Source organism: Eleutherodactylus coqui, chromosome 10 (genome assembly GCF_035609145.1).
Source record: "Eleutherodactylus coqui strain aEleCoq1 chromosome 10, aEleCoq1.hap1, whole genome shotgun sequence".
NCBI classification, from domain to species: domain Eukaryota; kingdom Metazoa; phylum Chordata; class Amphibia; order Anura; family Eleutherodactylidae; genus Eleutherodactylus; species Eleutherodactylus coqui.
In genome coordinates, this window is record NC_089846.1 from 24,260,462 (window position 1) to 24,279,637 (window position 19,176).

The 19,176-nt window shown below is 43.9% G+C and overlaps 1 protein-coding gene across 1 annotated transcript in view; it reads left to right on the top strand.

Annotated features, from left to right (window-relative positions):
- Window positions 1–19,176, top strand: part of ABCD1 (ATP binding cassette subfamily D member 1) — a 65,180-nt gene that overhangs the window by 25,189 nt on the left and 20,815 nt on the right. Inside the window, exons 2-5 of the mRNA XM_066580596.1 lie at window positions 10,600–10,780; window positions 12,100–12,242; window positions 13,142–13,310; window positions 15,982–16,076. Of these exons, the coding sequence (XP_066436693.1) occupies window positions 10,600–10,780; window positions 12,100–12,242; window positions 13,142–13,310; window positions 15,982–16,076 (588 nt within the window). The remainder of the gene's footprint in view (window positions 1–10,599; window positions 10,781–12,099; window positions 12,243–13,141; window positions 13,311–15,981; window positions 16,077–19,176) is intronic.

Here is a 19,176-nt window from a genome sequence, read left to right on the forward strand (position 1 = left end):
ATCCTTTTGACTAGAAGGTAAATGTCTTTTTAATAGTAAAATCTAGAGATGAGCGAGTATACTTGCTAAGGCACATTACTCGAGCGAGTAGTGCCTTAGCCGAGTATCTCCCCGCTCATCTCTAAAGATTCGGGGGCCGGCGTGGGGCGGGGAGAGCGGGGAGGAACGGAGGGGAGATCTCTCTCTCCCTCTTCCCGATCCCCGCCACAACTCACTTGTCACCCGCGCCGGCCCCCGAATCTTTAGAGATGAGCGGTGAGATACTCGGCTAAGGCACTACTCGCTCGAGTAATGTGCCTTAGCGAGTATACTCGCTCATCTCAAGTAAAATCCCTTTAAGGGCAAATGCACACGTTGAAGAAGATTTGTTGTAGATATCTTTGCGACTGTCCTATTCAAATGAATAAGGTTTGCTGAAATTCATGTGCTTACCGCCTAAACAACCTCATTCAGATGGATGAAGCCAATTTTTACATGGCCAAATCTGCCATGTATGACTATATCCTAAAGAGGTTGTTTCACGAAGACTTCCCCATATACCCTAGGTTATATGGTTATCATAGAGTGGGGTCTCTAGTCAAGAATCCCCCTCCTTTATGAACCAGAATGTGGACCGACTGTCAAAGTAGCCTCCATGCAATACTACATCTCCCCTGCAGCGGCCCTGAGATGCTTGGCTGACCGCAGCTTCTCTTGGCAATAGTGCCATTTCCCCGGGGTTCCAGTTTTGGAGCCAAAGCAATTGGGGGATTGTTGTAGCTGCCGCATTTTGAGCAGGATTGTTTCTGAGGGGTTGTCTTGTTTTTAAGGGAGTATCGGGGCAGATTAAGAAAGAACGAAGATAAACTTTGGATGTTGGTGTAGGTCCTAATTGCCGTGGAGCTGAGAACAGAGAAGAGCAAGGGGTGCATGACAGAATACGAAGCCAGAGATTTCTCTCATATCAACCAGTTTTTAGTAAAATTAATTTGTACATTTGACACTTTTAGTGATTTTTGGGTTTTTTCGTTCAGGTTGAGTTATTTATAAGGTGAGAAGATAAATTGTAGGAATCCTCACAAATGTTTACTATGACTGATAAGAATACGAGGAGCCTACTGTTCTTAATCTACTACCTTTCTGGAAAGCCCCCACCGGCTCTATGTAGTAAAGCTGCTCATTCTGCGAAACGCTCGTTATTAGTCTCTGTTGATTTTTCATATCCATATCTCATCCATCACCATCGCTCTGGACTACAGGAAGTAGGAATTAATAGTTCCACGGAAATTATATTTATGAGAGTGAGAAGAATGCCAACCCATATCGGCACCACAAAACTCATGCCAACGTACAGAAGTTTATTGAGCAGCATGTTGCAACAAGCGGGACGATACGGAATTTGCAATGCCAGGTTATATTTAGAAGCCGCTTGATCTTTTCCCTACTTGGCCCAGAAATGTATGCTGCCCTTTGTAACCTACATGAATAAAGGTGGCCATGCAAAGAAGACTAAAAGTAGCTAAAATTCCCAATTTTGACAGGAAGGGTTGACCATATAAAGCGTATTAGGTGTTCGACTGAGGGGTGTCCAACAGATATCAGGAGGAAGAATGATTTGGCTTGTTGAAATGATCATGCCTGAACCTTTTGTCTTCAAGGCAGTTACATTGCCACCAGAGGTGTCTGGCAGTGGCTTACTGCCCTCTCCATATTGAGAGAATGTGTCACGGCTAGCCGGCCATGTTGGAGGATCGGAACCAGGGTGACTTCATGGAAAAAGCCCTGGCCCATGTGGTCTTCATACCGCTGCATGCTTGCTGTCATTGCGCCACCGGTCCCTGACGTGAACACTTCTCTGCTAGAGTATGGATAGATTGGTTGGTTCTTATAGAGATTATGTTTCAAACTTTTGCGCCATATAAACACTTTTTTTGTAGCACAGTTTGTAGTTTTTATTAGTACCCTTTTGAGATACAACTTTTTAATTATTTTTATTCTTTTTTGGGAAACTGAAATGAGTTAGCTATTTTTTAAACAGAATTTTAAAAAATCGTTGCTTTCCAATGACACCAAAAGCTTGTCAATATCCCAGATAAAACTGGAGGTTCAGCGGTTTAAAGTAGAATAACCTCTTTTCATCCAAAACTGTAATGTGCTTTTCCCTCAAAACCATCAGAGCTTGTGCAAAACTGCTGGGGGGTTAATACACCCTCTGCTACTGCTCTTGGTGTTGGGATTCAACTTTTGGGGTGGAATTGTTTGTATAATTGAGTTGTCATTTTTTATTCTTCATGACCCGTCTGATTGTTCTCTAAAAGTCTACATGTTCTTGGCTATCTACGTCAGCTCCATAGAGATGAATAGCACATGCGTGGCTTATCACTTCTCTCATTTGCGGACGCTTGGGACCTGTTCTCGTGATCAGTGGGGGTCCCAGTGGTTGGTCAACACCAATCAGATACTTATCACTGATCTTATGGATAGGTGATAAGTTAGTTTCGAGGGCTTGTAAAAAGTTAAAGAGTAATGCTGTGTTTACACGTAAGTAGTAGAGTTGAGCGAGCACCCAAATGCTCGGGTCCATGTTATTCGAGTCAAGCTTTTCGTAAAATTTGAGAGCTCTGCTCGAGTAACAAACCCCATTGACTACAATGGGAGACTCAAGCATTTTTGTATGTGGGACGCAGGGTCCCGAGCTTTTTCTTTCTTTCTTGGTTTGTGTTTCTCTCTCTCTCTCTCCCTCTCACTCTCTCCTGTTGGCAGCTGAGGATGGACGCATAGACTTCTATAGATATCTGTGCATCAGTCTTCATCTGCCAAGAGGAGCCAACAGGCAGATAGGAAAGCCGAAGGGGACACAGCACTCAAATGACTTCTGTAGCCCTTTCATTTCAGCGATCAGCGTGGGTCTCCGCACCCAGACCCCCACTCATCAAAACGTTTGGCGTGTTGCTCTGACATGTCAAAAATTAACAAAAAATGCAGTTGCATTTAAGTAACTTTGTAAAATATGATATTACTTAAATTGTATTGATCCTGAGCTTCTGCCTGTATTGTAATCCAGAAATGTATTCAGAATCCTACAGGCTTCAGAGCTGAAATCTTTCAGCATTCCTTGCATGTTCCATGTCCATACACTGCATTTTTAATGTCTGGCACTTTGGGAAGTTTCATCCTTAAAGGGGTTGTCTCACGCCAAAACTGTTTTTTTTTTTATTCAATAGGCCCCCCGTTCGGCGCGAGACAAACCCGATGCATGTGTTAAAAAAAACAACCGGGTAGTACTTACCCGAATCCCCGCGCTGCGGCGACTTCTTCCTATTTACCTTAGTAAGATGGCCGCCGGGATCTTCACTGTGAGGTCCATTGCCGATTCCAGCCTCCTGATTGGCTGGAATCGGCACACGTGATGGGGCGGAGCTACAAGGAGCAGCTCTCCGGCACGAGCGGCCCCATTCAGAAGGCAGAAGACCGCACAGCGCAAGCGCGTCTAAAATCGCCAGAAGAGGCGATTTTAGACGGATCCATGGAGACGAGGACGCTAGCAACGGAGCAGGTAAGTGAATAACTTCTGTATGGCTCATAATTAATGCACGATGTACATTACAAAGTGCATTAATATGGCCATACAGAAGTGCTGAACCCCACATGCTTTCATGAGACAACCCCTTTAAGATACATTCACAGAAGGCGATTATCATCAGGATAATTGCTGAAAGCAGCGAATTCGGGTGATTGAGCACCTCGTGTGCAAGCGGCCGCGGACTGTCGGCCCTTGTAAACGAGAATCTCTCAATCTTTGAGCTCCTCTCTGTTTACTGTTGATGGAGGCGGGCGGCCGTAGCGATCTTCGGCGCGCTCCACCTTTTCATAGAATGACTATCGCTCCTGTGTAAAAGCATGTAAAGGTACCTTTACTCCTGTCCTCTGATATAGGAAATTCTAACTGCCCCCTACATTATAGGAGCTCAGCTGTTAAAAGCGTGTCTGTCGGCATGGGTGTTGATATAAGTCATGCAACTTTTAGGTAAATTATATCTACTTCTTCCTTTAAATAGGAGTAGTTGAGTCTCCTTAATTTATCAGGTTCCTTTAGTTATCCCTTACTAATGTGGGCACCATTACCGGTACTTTTCACTAAGCTAGACAGATTTGCTAATTTCTCCCAATCGTTACAGCAAGAATCAGTTAACGTATGCGGCTAGCTCACTTCGGAGATTAAAACCGAGTTTAATGACTGGGGCAACGTATCAACTCTTTAGAAGTTAGAGAACACCCTGGCTAAAGTTGACCAAAATCCTAATAGTATTTTGGATGCTTACACTCAGCTTACACTAGCTAACGCCAAAATAGAAGATCCCGAAAACAAGTTTCAGAGGGTTGATTTCCAAATTCAAGGGCTGCATGAATCTGTGATGGATTTGGAGTCTGCCCTGCAAGATTTCTACAAAACCCTGATTTAAGCCCACCCTAAAACCTTCTATGAGACAAATCGTATACATAGAGCTCTGATTCCTCCCCATCAATAGCACAGAGAAGATTAGTTGGTGTTGTATTTACTTTCTGAGGGAAAACAGATACAAAATAGGAATTTAAAAGTTCGGATTTCTCAACATCATTTTTAACCAATTCACCATTTTCATCCTGTAAACATCCTTTTGACTTTTCTTTTGCTTATAAATCCTTTATTGCTTCTGACCTCTCTTGCAAGCCTCAATTCATTATTAACTATAGCTATTCTGACACCTGCCCTACAGTTTTTGCAGACTGTATTATATTCTTCTTTAGATATCCCCACCGTCTTTCCGTTTGATAAACATATTCGTCTTCCTCTTTAGCATGTATTTAGGTTCTGTGTTCATCCATCCCGGTCTCTTTAAGTGCTTCCCATTCTTCCTTCTTTTAGAGATAGTTAACGATTGTGCTTTGAGAATCTCATTTCACAATATTTCCTATCCTTCTTGAGTATTTCTGTCCTTAAGAACACCCAATTAACCAGAGCCAGCAAGGGTTTGTAACAAACAAGTCATGCCAGACTAATCTAATTTCCTTCTATGACAGACTCACTGACTGGGTTGATCAGAGAAATGCAGTAGATATATATGTACTATATAAAGATAGTATATCTTGACTTTAGTAAAGCATTTGACAAAGTATCTGATACCACCCTTACTGAAAAAAATGACCTAATATGGGATGGACAAGGCAACTGTTAGGTGGATTCACAACTGGCGGAGTGATCGTACTCAAAGAGTGGTCATAAATCGCTGCACATCCAAGTGGAAGAATGTATCAAGTGGGGTACCAAAAAGATCCGACCTGGGACCAGTGTTGTTCAACTTTTTTATAAATGATCTGGAGGAGGGAATTGAGGGGAAACTCATCAAATTTGCAGACGACAAAGACTGGGAGGGATAGCTAACACTACAGAAGAGAGAGAGCATTCAAAAGGATCTAGACAAGTTTGAACAGTGGGCAGCGACTAACAGGATGGTATTCAACAGGGAGAAATGCAAAGTCCTACATCTGGGCAAGAAACATAATAAAAGCACATACAGAATGGGAGGAATTAAACTAATTAGAGAATACAAATTATAGATTTGAAAAAACCTTTCTGACAATAAGGGCTTATTCCCACAAGCGTATGCCAGCCGGCCGCTCTGCTCTGTCCCGCCCACTCCCATTGCTGGCTATGGACAAGGGGCGGGAGCTTGGCTCCGCTCCCGTCCCACCAGCTCCCATTGCAAACCACTCTGAGGGGAGAAGAGAAGCAGAGAGCCAGTGAGTGGGAGGGAAGCGTATATCGGTCGGCCGTGAAAACGCCGTCCGATATACGCTCGTGGGAATAAGCCCTGAGAGTGATCAATGTGTGGAACAGCTTAGCATGGGAGGTGGCAAGTTCTCCTTCAGTGTAATTCTTCAAACAGAGGCTGGTCAAGACATCTGCCTGGGATGATTTAGTGAATCCTGCATTGAGCAGGGGACCTGATGATCCTGGAGGTCCCTTGCAACTCTACCATTATATGAACCTAATTACTCCATTCTCACTCAAGTACTTGCATATATGCTGTTTAATAATTTGTTCAAAGATCTTTCCCGGTATAGAAGTCAGGCTTACAGGCCTGTAGTTTCCTGAATCGACCTTCTTCCCTTTTTTTCAAGATAAGGACATTTGCCTTCCTCCAATTTTCTGGGACTTCTCCTGTTCTCCATGAATTTTTAAATATTACAGTGAGCGGTTCAGCAGTTACCTCCGCTGCTTCCTTCAGTATCCTAGGATGTAATTCATCTGGACCTGGAGACTTTAATTCATTTAAGTTAGCTAAGTGTTCCCTCACCATCTCTCTGATAGCCTGCATTTTTTATTCCATCATTAGCACAAGTAAGATCAGTTGATGTTACATTTGCCCTCTGGGAGAAAACCATTACAAAATAGGAATTTAAAAGTTCGGCCTTCTCAACATCATTTTTAACTATTTCACCATTTTCATCCTGTCAACACCCCACCCCTCCCCCATTCTGAATCCTTTTTTTATTGCTAGTGGCCTCTCTTGCAAGCCTAAATTGATTATTCGCTTTAGGTATTCTGCAACATGCCCACTAGTTTCTGCAGACTGCATTACATTGTTCTTTAGATATGCCCCCAGTTTCCATTTAATAAACATATATTTTTCTTCTTTTTTGGCATGTTTTTAGGTTTTGTGTTCATCCATCCTGGTCTTTTTAAATGCTTCCCATTCTTCCTTCTTTTAGGGATTGTTAACGATTGCGGTTTGAGAATCTCATTTTGCAATATATCCCAACCTTCTCATACATTTCTGTCTTTTAGAACATCCAGCCATTGGATACTTTTCTACCCTCTTTCCGAGTTCATTCAAATCTGCCTTTCTGAAATCCAACCTTGAAGTCTCAGTCCTCTCAGGGTCTTTCTCCCTTTGCTATCGAAAATTCAAGGATAGCATGATCACTGCCTCCTAAGGTTCCAGCCATTCTTACTTCCTCGACCATTTCCTTCCTCTTGTTTTCTATTCGACCTTAGGTAGATAAAGTTGTCAGTAAGAGCGGATAAGAATTTGTTGGACCCATTACTTTTACCTGAGAGAGATTCCCAACAAATGTCTGGATCGGTAAAATCTCCCATGATCACTATGTCATGCTTATTTGAGACCTTGACCATCTGATGTAGAAAGGTTTAATCCATATCTTCTGCTTGTCCAGGTGGCCTATAGTAAATGCCTACAATGGTGTCCTTTCTGTTGTTCTCTCCTTGTATTCTTACTCTCTGAAGCTTGAATCTCTGTGGAGATGAAGGTTTTCCTAACATACAACACAACACCTCCTCATCTTTTTTTTAGGTCTGTTTCTTATAAATAAGTTGTATCCTTCAAGCCTTGTGTTCCACTCTTGTGTATCATCCCACCAAGTTTCCGTGATGCCTATGACACCATATTTCTCTTCCTGTGTTAGGAGCTCCAATTCTCCTTGTTTGTTTCCCATGCTCTTGTGATCGGTGTCTCTTGCTCCTCTACTTTCCTTCTTTATTTCTTGTCTTTGTTCTTTCTTTCCTCTTCTAATAACAAGGTTCTCAATTGTATTCATTAGCTGTATAATTTTGCCTGGCCTTTCACTTCCCTCCCCATATTATTCTAGATTAAAGCTCTCCTAATGAGTGTAGATGGTCTACCCAGAGAAAGTGATGCAAGCTGCGAGAACAAAGAAAGACCTTTTGATGGAACAGTATGAGGTCCAGATCTTTGCCGGCATTGCTTTCTCCACCACGCTACATCGGAGAGCATTCGTATCCTTGCTCCAAGTGTTGTCCAAGCATGACATTGAGTATCGCTGAGGATTTCCATTTTTTATTCTTTCAATATCAAAAACACAACTATATCTGCGACTTCCCAAGATGGCGAAGTGTTATTAGAGAAGTTATGTCTTCTCACTAAGGAAAACCCATCTAGTCCCGAGTCCTCGGTTCTTAGTGGTAGGCTTTCTCCACTGTGGGAAAAGCCAAGAGAGAGAGAGGGGCGCTCTACCTCTCGGCAGAGTAATGGTTGACCTTGACGGCGACCTTACACAACTAGACGGATGCATCCCTCATATGACCGCATTACCTGGCAGATTGACCAGTTGGGATTCTGTGGCTGCCATACTGGTTGTCGGGAAGAGCTAGAACTAAGGAACGACCAAGTAGAATTAAACATCTTGACCGAAGAGGATGTCTCGAGGACCTGTATGTAGCGGTTAATACTCTGGTGGAGGCTTGAGGACCTGTATGTAGCGGTTAATTCTCTGGTAGATCTGCGCTGCACTTTGAAGTGAGGTCGGTAAGGCCCTGTAGTTTCTTCCCAGCAGCAGAGTTCAGATAAGCGAGGGTATTTTGCAGCCTGTAATCTCTGTAGAGCGATTCTGGCTCCCAGAGAAAGGTTACTACAGGACGTTGCTCTCCACCAGATTTCTGCAGTTCTGCTTTGGTTACTAAGATGCTAAACAAAAAGGCCTGATGTCGGCAGCGTGCTTAACCCGTTCACTGCCAGCACACCCCGCGACATTCATGTATTAGATCAAAGACAGTTGTAGGAAAGTTGATGCAAAAGTTCTCGCACGGTCAGGTAACGGGTTTATGGGAACTGCAAGCGGATCTGCGCCTTAAGCTATATTAAGAAGAAAGAAGCAATTCATGGAGGATTTAAAGGGGAACTCGAGATTTGGAACAATTTGTCATAGTTAATATCTGTTTTCATGGTCAAGAATAGGACATAGAATGCGCACTGTCGAGGGAAAACGCACGGCACGCACACGAGTATCCACGTGTTGTCCGACGCGTACAAGACGCATACACCCATCCCAGCGAGCCCTTTAGACGTCACCCATAGACTATTCTAGTAGCCGTTGAATAGGATGCATCCGAATGGAATAGCGAAGTTTGCTACGCTGCTCCACCCAGAAAAAAATGGTATTCCCCAAAGTATACCAGCCCTTTTATCGTAGAAGTCAGTGGAGGTCCAGCAGGTCCCGGACCCCCACTTTACAGAGATTGTCGCTCCAGATCGGCAACCTGACCTTATATTAAAGCGTTCATAGTGCCCCTTTAGGGAACAGTATGTGTTTGTGTACAGACTTGGCATCGAAACATAACCCAGCCCTATGCACTTGGGGAATAGAAGACGCTCCAGCGATCCATGGTTCTCTGCGGTTAGAGCGCTGTGTAATGTCAGACATTTGGGGAAGGATTATTCAGGCCGTTGTTCACGGTGTCACATTATGTGAATCACGCCGAGGCCTTCAGTCACGTCATGTTACACTCAGGAGCCCTGATGTCAGCTCTTCTTTTCTCAAGCTTTAACCCTGTCATGGTAATGTAAGTGAGGGGAAACTCGACCGCATTAAAAAAAAAAAATTAAAAAAATTAAAAAAAGGCCAGGATTTTCCGTCTTGGAACCCGATCCCCTAACGGTCTTTTTCTTCTGCTTCCTGCAGTTTTCATGTGATTTGCATGTTCTTTTTATACTCTATTATATTGGTATTGTTCGCATTTGCATATGTTTCTATTTCATGTCTCTTCAAAGCAAAAGACTGTGTACCCTCAGGTATAGGAGGGGTTAATCATACCTGCATTTCTATTGGTTTACCACCAATCTCGTTTGTTTTAAATCTGCTCCTGTATACATGTCTCGTTATAATGGAAACCTGACGCAGTGGAAGCAAACTGAAGCCTTTCCATTTGCTTTCGATTTTTTTAATTTTTTTATTTATTTATTCCCCCCCCCCCCCCCCCCTAAGTAGTGCAATGTACTATTTTAAGGATTGAACAATCACATCTTCAAGTCCCCTTACCCCTTTCCAATCCACTATCTGACCTCTGAAGACATTATGATTTAAGGCTGTACAGCTCCGATGTTGGAAGACGTCCGTTGGGGTTCTCTTACTGTATATTGCCAGCCTTTCTGCTGTCAGAGCCTATCCGTGTCACCTCATGCAGTACGGGCTTTAGCCAGCAGATAGCGCCGTTGTATACCGGCAGAAAAAGAGAAGCCCCCTAGGAAAACCAGGATACAAATTGGATTGGAAAGGGTTAAGGGACTAAAATAAATGATGTCAACAAAGTGCTATAAAGTTTTCTACTCTTTCACCCCCAAAAAAGTAATAAAAGTTTTACAATACATTATATGTACCCCAGAGGGGTGCCATTAAAAATACAAATTTTCCCCCCCAAAACAAACCCTCATACAATTATGTCAACGAGGTATTGCTTGGTCCTTAGGGCAATAAATTGGCTCGTTACTAAGGAGTTAAAAGGATTGTTCAAAGTAAAGGAAAATAAAGTGGCTTTTTATCTCCAGAAACAGCGCCACTTTTCCTGTAGGCTATGTCTGGTACTGCAGTTATCTATTTACTTGAATGGGGCTGTTGCGATAGCAGACCGGCGGTGTACTAGAAATAGATCAGGTAGGGTCACTCAGGTGAAAGTATTCAGGTGAGTAAACCCAATAATCTCTGTACTGCAATGAAGATTCTGTGGCTGACTTTGAAAATAACCCTTTATTGCCCACCTTATTATCACATCCCTGTTCATTGCGGTCGCTAATGCTGCTGTTTTCTATGTCTTTCCATTGGCAGGTGGAGTTGTCGCTGCTGCAGCAATGCTACAAGGACTTGTCCTCGCAGATCAACCTGATCCTGTTGGAGCGGCTGTGGTACGTCATGCTGGAACAGTTCCTCATGAAGTACGTGTGGAGCGCATCGGGCCTCGTCATGGTGGCAGTGCCCATCATCACCGCCACGGGATATTCCGAGAGCGGTAAGGATCTGGTATCATTTTATGGGGCAAGTCCAGTTTCTGATTTACATCGCCACCATATTAGGTCTACGGACTGTGGGCAACTAAAGGGGTTGTCCTATAAGGGAATTCAGGGTTTAAGAAGAGGGCTCTCCCGTTCATAACCCGCATCTACTACCATAGCTAGAACAGAAAGCGGATACAAAGAGATTCTCTCGCTTTGGAGGACTCAACACATCCATGCGCTACACAGACAGCCTGTTGATGGCAATGAGAACTGTGGACAGGAAGCTTCATGCAGTTGCCACAAGTTAGTTGGAGGCACTGACATTCTCTGACCAGCTGACAGGAAGGGGTCACCAATTCATGCTGCTTGTGCAAAATTCTGACCTCACATCACATAGTGCAACAGAAATCTGTGTTCATCTGACTTGCGATGTATTTCCACTGCTCAGTGATCCCATTTTTGCACTCTATTGCCCACTGGAGTCTCACCTTTTATGTTCTTAGTGATGGCGGTGGAACTGGTCTTCTGCTGTTCTAGCCTGTCTGTGGTATGGAACAACAAGCTGTGCATTCAGACATGTTAGTTAGAGCACCTGCATAGTATCCCACTACGATTTATTAGACTGCAATACTTGTTGGTCAGAACCATTCTTGACATCCTCCTCTGTGACCCCTTTCATCAACAATTTTTTTCCTTATGTCCGCATTATCCACTTTGGCTTGATGTTCTTCCTGGGTATACTCTCCTTGCCGCTGCATGAGAAAACCCAACAGGGTTGGCAGTGAAATCCGGGCCCCAGCTAGTCTAGCACCAATGGCCAGGCCTTGTTGGAAGTCGCTCAGATTGCAGGATTTTCCATTCAAATGTGGATTCACATTGAAACTGATCCACGGAAAGCTTGTCACGTGATTTTATGTCGCACTACGGGGTTTTTATACCATAATTGTACAGATGAATGAAAAATAAATAAATATATATATATATATATATATATATATAAAATATATATGGCTCCCATAGAACATGTCATATTATGAGCTGCAGGGGAAACCTTGGGGCTTCACAGAGTGTCTCTGTCCATATTACATTGTACTTCTTGAGCCACCATAAGAGCCCCTGGCATCTGTGTTGATGCGCCTTTACTTAATATTACAGTCTATATTCTTTCCCTTGACTAAGAAGCATCATGGAGTCCATCATTTCGATAGTCTGCTGCGCGGCACAGTATGGCGGCTCTTGCGCGGCCTAGGTGAAGGCACATTACATAAGCTATGAGCACATTTTGTAAGGAACTGCAGGCCACTTTCTAAGTGTTCTCTTTTCTTGACCTTAGACTCAGAGGAAGTGAAGAGGGCAGCGATGGAAATGAAAGAAGAGGAACTCGTAAGCGAACGCGCTGAAGCCTTCACCACTGCGAGAAACCTTCTGACTGCTGCGGCTGACGCCATCGAGAGAGTCATGTCCTCTTATAAGGAGGTGAGTCACATGTCATCTTATTCATGCACATGAAACGTTGCCTTCCTGATGCGTTTCCGTATCCATAGGAAGCTGTGTTTTAGCAGTAAAGGGGTTGTACTTTACAGGATTGGAAAAACATGGCCGCTTTCATCCTGAAATAGCGCCACCGCTGTATGGATTGTTCCTGGTATTGCTAATCAACTCAATTGATTTGAATAGGGCTGAGCTGCAATACCACTCCCAACCTGTGGATGAGTGTGGCACTATTTTGGGACATGCAGTCATATTTTTTTTAATCCTATACATCCTCTTTTGAGGGTACTTACCTTTTTCAATTCAGTTCTGATGAGAGGAGCGTTATGTAGCTGCAATTAACTACGGTTCCGCAGCTGATTTGGCATCAAAATCCGCACCAGTGGTATGTGTGAACATACCATTAAGGGGTTTTCTGACTAGATACATTTATCTATCTTGTGATAAATGTTTGATTGCTGCGGGTCTGATCCTTGGGATCCCCAGCGATCATGGCGCACCCCAATGCCGTATGTGAATGGCGCGGCAGTGTACATGCATGGCCTCTGTTCTATTCACTTCTATGGGATGGAGGAAGATTGATGCGCTCTGCCATCTCCCTTTGTCTCATAGACGTGAATGGAGCGGTGGTCGGGCATGCATACTGCTGCTCTATTCGCATAACTCATTTCGGGTGTGACGGTATCATCATCGCTGGGGGTCCCAATGATCAGACATTTATCGCCTATCGCGTGGATAGCTAATAAAAGTCTTTAATGGGAAAACCCCTTGTAACACTAAAGGGCCTATTTTTAATCTGGAAGGTCTTTTATGAGTGTCCATCGACTTCTATGGGAGTTGTCGTCCTCCTCCATTAACTCAACATGTCCCAATGTTACTAACAGGTGACTGAACTGGCCGGTTACACCGCACGGGTTCATGATATGTTTGAAGTCTTTGAAGATGTAAATAATGGTATCTACAAACGTCCCGGAGAATTTGAAGGAGGCAATCCCAAGGAAGGAAATGTTATTCAGCATGGGATTCGCATTGAAGGTCCCCTGGAGATAAAAGGTAAGAAAATGGTCAACGTAAGAAGTACTGTCTGCTCCCAATGAGTGTTGATTGGAAGAAAGCTGGAGTTCCTGACGTACCGAGCCCGTATGACCATTTGTGATCAGCGCACTAAAAGCGGACAGCCAGACAACAAACAGCGAGAAAAACAGCATTAATGTGCGCAGTATTTTCATACTACCATCGAATCGAATAAGTCAGTTGCCCATTTGAGACAAAATCTCTGTGGGAATGAAGGAATTCCCTGCCATAGCTGTCACAGCTGTGTTCAGGGGAGCACAATGTACTCCCTATGTTTTCAATGGGGCTGGCGCTCAGCCCCATTGAAAACAATGGGCGGTAGCGCCAATTTTTCTTAGCGCTGCGAGGCTTCAGTTAAAATATCGTAAGTGAGTATGAAACCATTGAAAATCATTGGTTTCATAATCCTGCATTTTCACTCACTATCACATCGCAAGAAAACATATCGCTAGTGGGTAGGAGCCTTATTGAGAAAATGTGGTTTCTGCAGCGTATCTGGCACTGAAATCGACGTGCTGCGGATTTAGATTCTGCACCGCATGTCAATTTCCGCATTGGTGTTGTGCAGATTCTTTCTGAGATTTTGAAAATCTCATCCACTTTCCTGCTGTGAATGCAGCGGAGCCACATAGATAATACAAGGCAAATCCGCCCCGTGTGAACGTGTCCTTATAGACGGGAAGAACCTCCAGATAATTACGGCATATTTTATTCTGTGTCACTAGTGTCTTCGTAGGCAAACAATACAGATAATGAGAAGCAAAACATCTGACACAGGAAACTACTACTCAGACATCAGCCTGGAATCCGGCATCTCCAGAAACTAGTAATTGTGCTACCAATGACTCATAAACGTGATGTCAGTCCGACTGCATCTGATATAGGGCATGCAAAGTATCCGTAATCATTGGGTACACGTCGTACTTAACCCTCGGGCATGAATGGGTAAAGAGTAATATCCCAACACTCGGTGGATTGTAACACGTGCGCAATTATGGATTCAGTCTGATTAGAATGGACAGAACAGTACTATTCCCAAAGTGTAAAGCCCTGTTATCTTCTTTTAGCGCCCCCTGCTGGAATTGTACTCCCTGTCCTTATGAGCATCACGGTATAATTTTCCTATCCTGAACACAACACATACATCTGCAGACTTTAGGGAAAAATTAAAAATCTGTAAATGCCATCGCCATGGAATGTCATAAAATAAAGAAATAAGTTTTCCTCCTGCTCCCCCTCCTCTATCCAGCTTTGGAGCTCAGGTCCCCGCTACGCCAAACCAGGGAAAATCATGCTGCAGTCACATGCTCTTCATTCTCAGTGGGCCCACTCAACCAATCACAGGCTTCAGCGGCCATGTAGCATTCATGGCAGAATGGCACCCGGCTGCCTCTAATGAGCACCGAGCCGCAGGTCAGGTGATACAGAAGTAGCGTATGTTCGCACGGGGCGGAAATGCTGCAGAATGTCCGCAGCGGAAAATCTCACAGCAAATTCTGCAGCGTTTCCGCATAACAAACCGCATCAAAATCCTCACCATCAGTGCAGATTTTGATCAGGAATCGACTACAGCGCTCCCCTCCCCTCGCGATACATCAGCCTCTGATAATTGATGCCACTTCCAAATCAGCTGACTAGCGACACTGAGCTCGCTAGAGGCTGCCGGATGAAATGTGACGGGGCGCGATGTTTCGCGAAATTAGGGAGTGCTGTAGTTGCTAAAATCAGCTAGAATACGCAGTTGATTCCTGGTCAAAATTGGGGCCAAGAGGTGTAAGCACAGTCGGCACCCATATTAGTGCCCGCGGGCTTTGTGGAGTCTGACGACCTAACGCTAGTCTATTGACCATGTCTGTGATCAAATCTCATCAGAATAGTTTTCCAGCTAGAAGTGCACTCACGCTGAGATTGGATGAATCCTTTCTTGTTCAAGTGCACATTTTTCTGATAACGCATCATTTTGGAATTTGGAGAGGCAGCTGATCCCCAGAGTTGCACTTTAAAGTAACTCTTCACCCTTTTGTCAGTATGTTCTTTTTAGGTGCCAAATTCTGTGCTGATCAATTTCTAGCAGTCGGAGCTCCAGTTTTTTTTTTCATTATGGAGCTATAATCCCCCTTTAAAGGGGTTGTCTGTTGTAAACTATTGATGACCAATCCTTAGGATAGGCCATCAATAATAGATTGGCAGAGGTCATGCTGGTTTGCCCTTTACTGCAAGGGGTCATTTCTGTTCCCACTGCAGTGGCTAGGCTTTGTATTATACCCATTCACTGTAATGGCCTGTAATACCAAGAATGGCCACTGCAGAGAGAACAGAGCTGTCTTCCTGCAGAAATTGGCTCACTACACCAGCTGGTCAGCAGGGGTCCCGCCAATCTACTATTCAGGGTCTATCCTATAGAATTGGGCAATCTCTCCATTTACTTTTGAAGCCCTATACTAATTTACTGCTAAGTGGGCTACATCTACCATCATGTCAGCTATTGCTGCTGGCCAGTGGGGGCCGCACATTAGACAGGGCTATAACGGACTTGATGTGATTTTTAGTTCTTTCCTGATGTTGCACAGTCACACCTGAGATTGCCCGGCCTTAGTGTGCCAACCCTTTATTTAAAATGCTTTTATTAATCCTTTGTTTGCCTTTACAGGAAGAGTCGTGGATGTGGAGAACGGCATCATATGTGAGAATATTCCCATCGTCACCCCAACGGGCGACGTGGTTGTTGCCAGCCTCAATATTCGGGTAAGTGGTTTGCAGAACACATGGCTCTTAATATTAAATGGGTATGCCCATCCACCCACAAGATATGCCATAAAAGTTTGATAGATGAGGGTGCCACCTCCGTGACTCACATCTGCCTCCAAAATTGACTCCCCGGCTTTTTGCGGACCTGGAGGGAGTGAATGGGAGTGACGGACGCAGCGTAGCACAGGGAGCTATGCAGTTTGGAAACAACGATACTCGCTGTGCTACATTGTTTCTTTTACTCACATTCACTTCTATGGAAGTCACGGAAACCGTGTAGCACGCGGCTAGGAGTACGACTGTTTTAGTACTCCCAGCTGCCTCACACAGAAGAATAGTGATCCCATCACAGCCATGATTGACCCTTTAAGGGTCCCATACACCTTCAATAGCTGTTGGCTGAATGTTCATTTCCATATTGAGGGATTATCTGCTATTATCTTCCTGAACCGAATAAGTGGCTATCGGACTTCTTGAGTGCCGCTTATCCTTTGGGAAGTAAGAGATTGGACAGGTGAAAATCCAACCCCCCCTGCCAACAGGTGTTGAGGGGTGGTCTTTCAGCCCCCATAGACATTAGACCCTATTTACACTGACAGATGATCGCTCAAAGGACAGTTTGAGTGACAGTGTTGAGCGATCATCTTTGCATAGTCTATAGTAGCTAAGTAGCTAGGTAAGAGCTATGCAGGTGGAGCAGGACACCTCCGCTTTCGCTCGCGAACAATATAGCTGTTTTGCATAAGCAAACAGCTGTATTGTTCTCCGCAATTACAGCTCGCGTCCCACTATGAACTACCAGTGGGACGCCAGCTGAACGAATTTTATCAGCGCTGCTGACTGTGATAACAGCCTGCACCGCTGATAACAGTTCTTCGCTCAATTCAAGAAAACTAGAATTGAGCGAGGAACGACTTGTGCACGAAAACTGCATGATGTCCAGGCATTTAGACCCAACGACGGCTTTGAGCGAATTTTGAGTGAGACTCGTTGGGTCTAAATGGGCCCTAAGTTAGTGAATCCCGTCTGCAATGTCATATCTTAGTCCTGGTCTGACGTTCAGCTGCTTTGACCGTTCCTCAAAAGTGATTTAATGCAGTAAAGCTAGTCAAGCTATGTCTTGCTCAATTTCAATTCTTTGATCGCTGTCCCGGAAATCTTGATAAACTGATTATAGGACACTAATTGTAGCTCTCATTGAGCTTAATTAACAGTGTAGATTGCAGTATCAGATCTGCTTACAGAGAATCGGTTCAAGTGTCAAAGTTTGTCATTATCATCTATTAGTCTGTGATAGGAAGAAGACAAAGTCAAATGTCCAAGGACCTGGTTGAGTTGGCAACGCTGTTTACTACGACGGCTCAGGTCTCTCCATGGTACAAGAGTCATGATGACATTAGTAGTTAATTGCTCCCGTGTTTGTCTAAAAATGTATAATTGGTGCTATGTACAGCTTTTAGTCATGAGGTTGTAGATGCATGTGCGCTTTTTACTGTCAGGACTTGGAAACTTTAGTAGTTTTATATGATTTACACATTCCATTAGTATCCATGTATACCTGATTTTTCAACAAGTTTTTAATATATAATTGGTTCTCCCCACTCTTTTGTTTGCTGCTGATTTTCAGGTGGTCTTCCCTATTTTTTTGCTGCTCTGCTGTTTGAAATCCCCTTTCAGGCAGGGGGCATCTTGCAAGTCTATCATTCTGCCAATAGTTCACTGTCCTGTACTTCCTTTCCCTCACTTGCCATGCTACATTGCTCTGGTCAAATCAGCGGGGAGGCAGTATCTGGATTGCCCACCCCTCTGCTTTCCCAGGACAATTATAGGAGATGGGCATTTGGAGATATTCTGGCCAAGTGGTCAGTAATCCCAATATAATGTTCACACACACACACACACACACACACACACGCATGCTGTAACAGCAGGAGAGGCAGCGCCTGTGGAGATTTCAGACACTGTGTCTGTAGATCTGTGAGCCTGTGAAGATAGGCCCTAGTCTCCCTGTTACTACAGAAGCTCAGTACCTAACAGCAGGCAGTAAATTGCAGAGGAGGTGAAAGGGAGACCTCTAGTGGTAGCTGATTCAAACTTGATTTACAGTAGTAAAACAACCAAACTTTTAATGAAAGTATATCAGAAGATTGCTGATGCACACAGGCTATTAGATATTCAGACGTCGTCTGAAAAGTTAGTGCCCCTTTAAAGTTTATCAACTATTTATTTACTAAAGTGAGTCTGGCTCAAAAGACAAGGACGCATCATGATGACCGTCTCATCCTAACTCTACATACAAATTCCCCTCATGAACAAAAAAAGTCAATTTCCTTCCCACACAGTTGATTTTTATTATATTTTACTTTTTTGGTCATCACATTTTTACCACAGATTTCATTTCTGTTGTGTGTTTTTTGCAAACCTCTGAAATAACCTTCCGGACTTCACTGCCATCTGTTGCCACCTTCCCCTTGGATGTGTAGGAAGCAGTGCTGGGCACAGAGGGCATTGTTCTCACCTACTGAACATATTCACATGCTACCTAGCAACCTGGACAAATGAGAAAAAAGCTAATAGGTCTCTTATTTACCCCAAAACGGGTACAACGGGAAGCTGTTCTTCCTGTATATATGCGGCTTACAGTGGAACGAAGTTAAAAAAAACTTTTGACATGTCGAAAGTTTTGGGTGCTGAGACCCCCACTAGGACGAAGCGGCAGAAACGCTAATTTGAGTGATTTCTCTTTTGACATGTCCCTGTGACATCTCAGAAGGTTTTTTTTTTTTAAAGTTCGGATAGACTTTAAAGCCTCATTCAGACAGCCGTATACGAGTTGCGCTCAAGATTCTTGGGACACCACCGTCATCGGTCATCACACACCAGGTGGACATCGAGTGCCGTACTCTCACCAGTGGTGCGGATCAGAATAGCACATCCAGCGATTTTTTTTCATTTTTTTTTTAATTTCTTTTCTCTTAGGCCCGATGCCCACAGACAGAAATTCCACAGCGGGAATCCCGCTGAATTTCCTTCATAGCACGCTGTCATAAGATTGTATTAGTTTATGCAATCTAAAATTGGACTAACCTTTCCAATT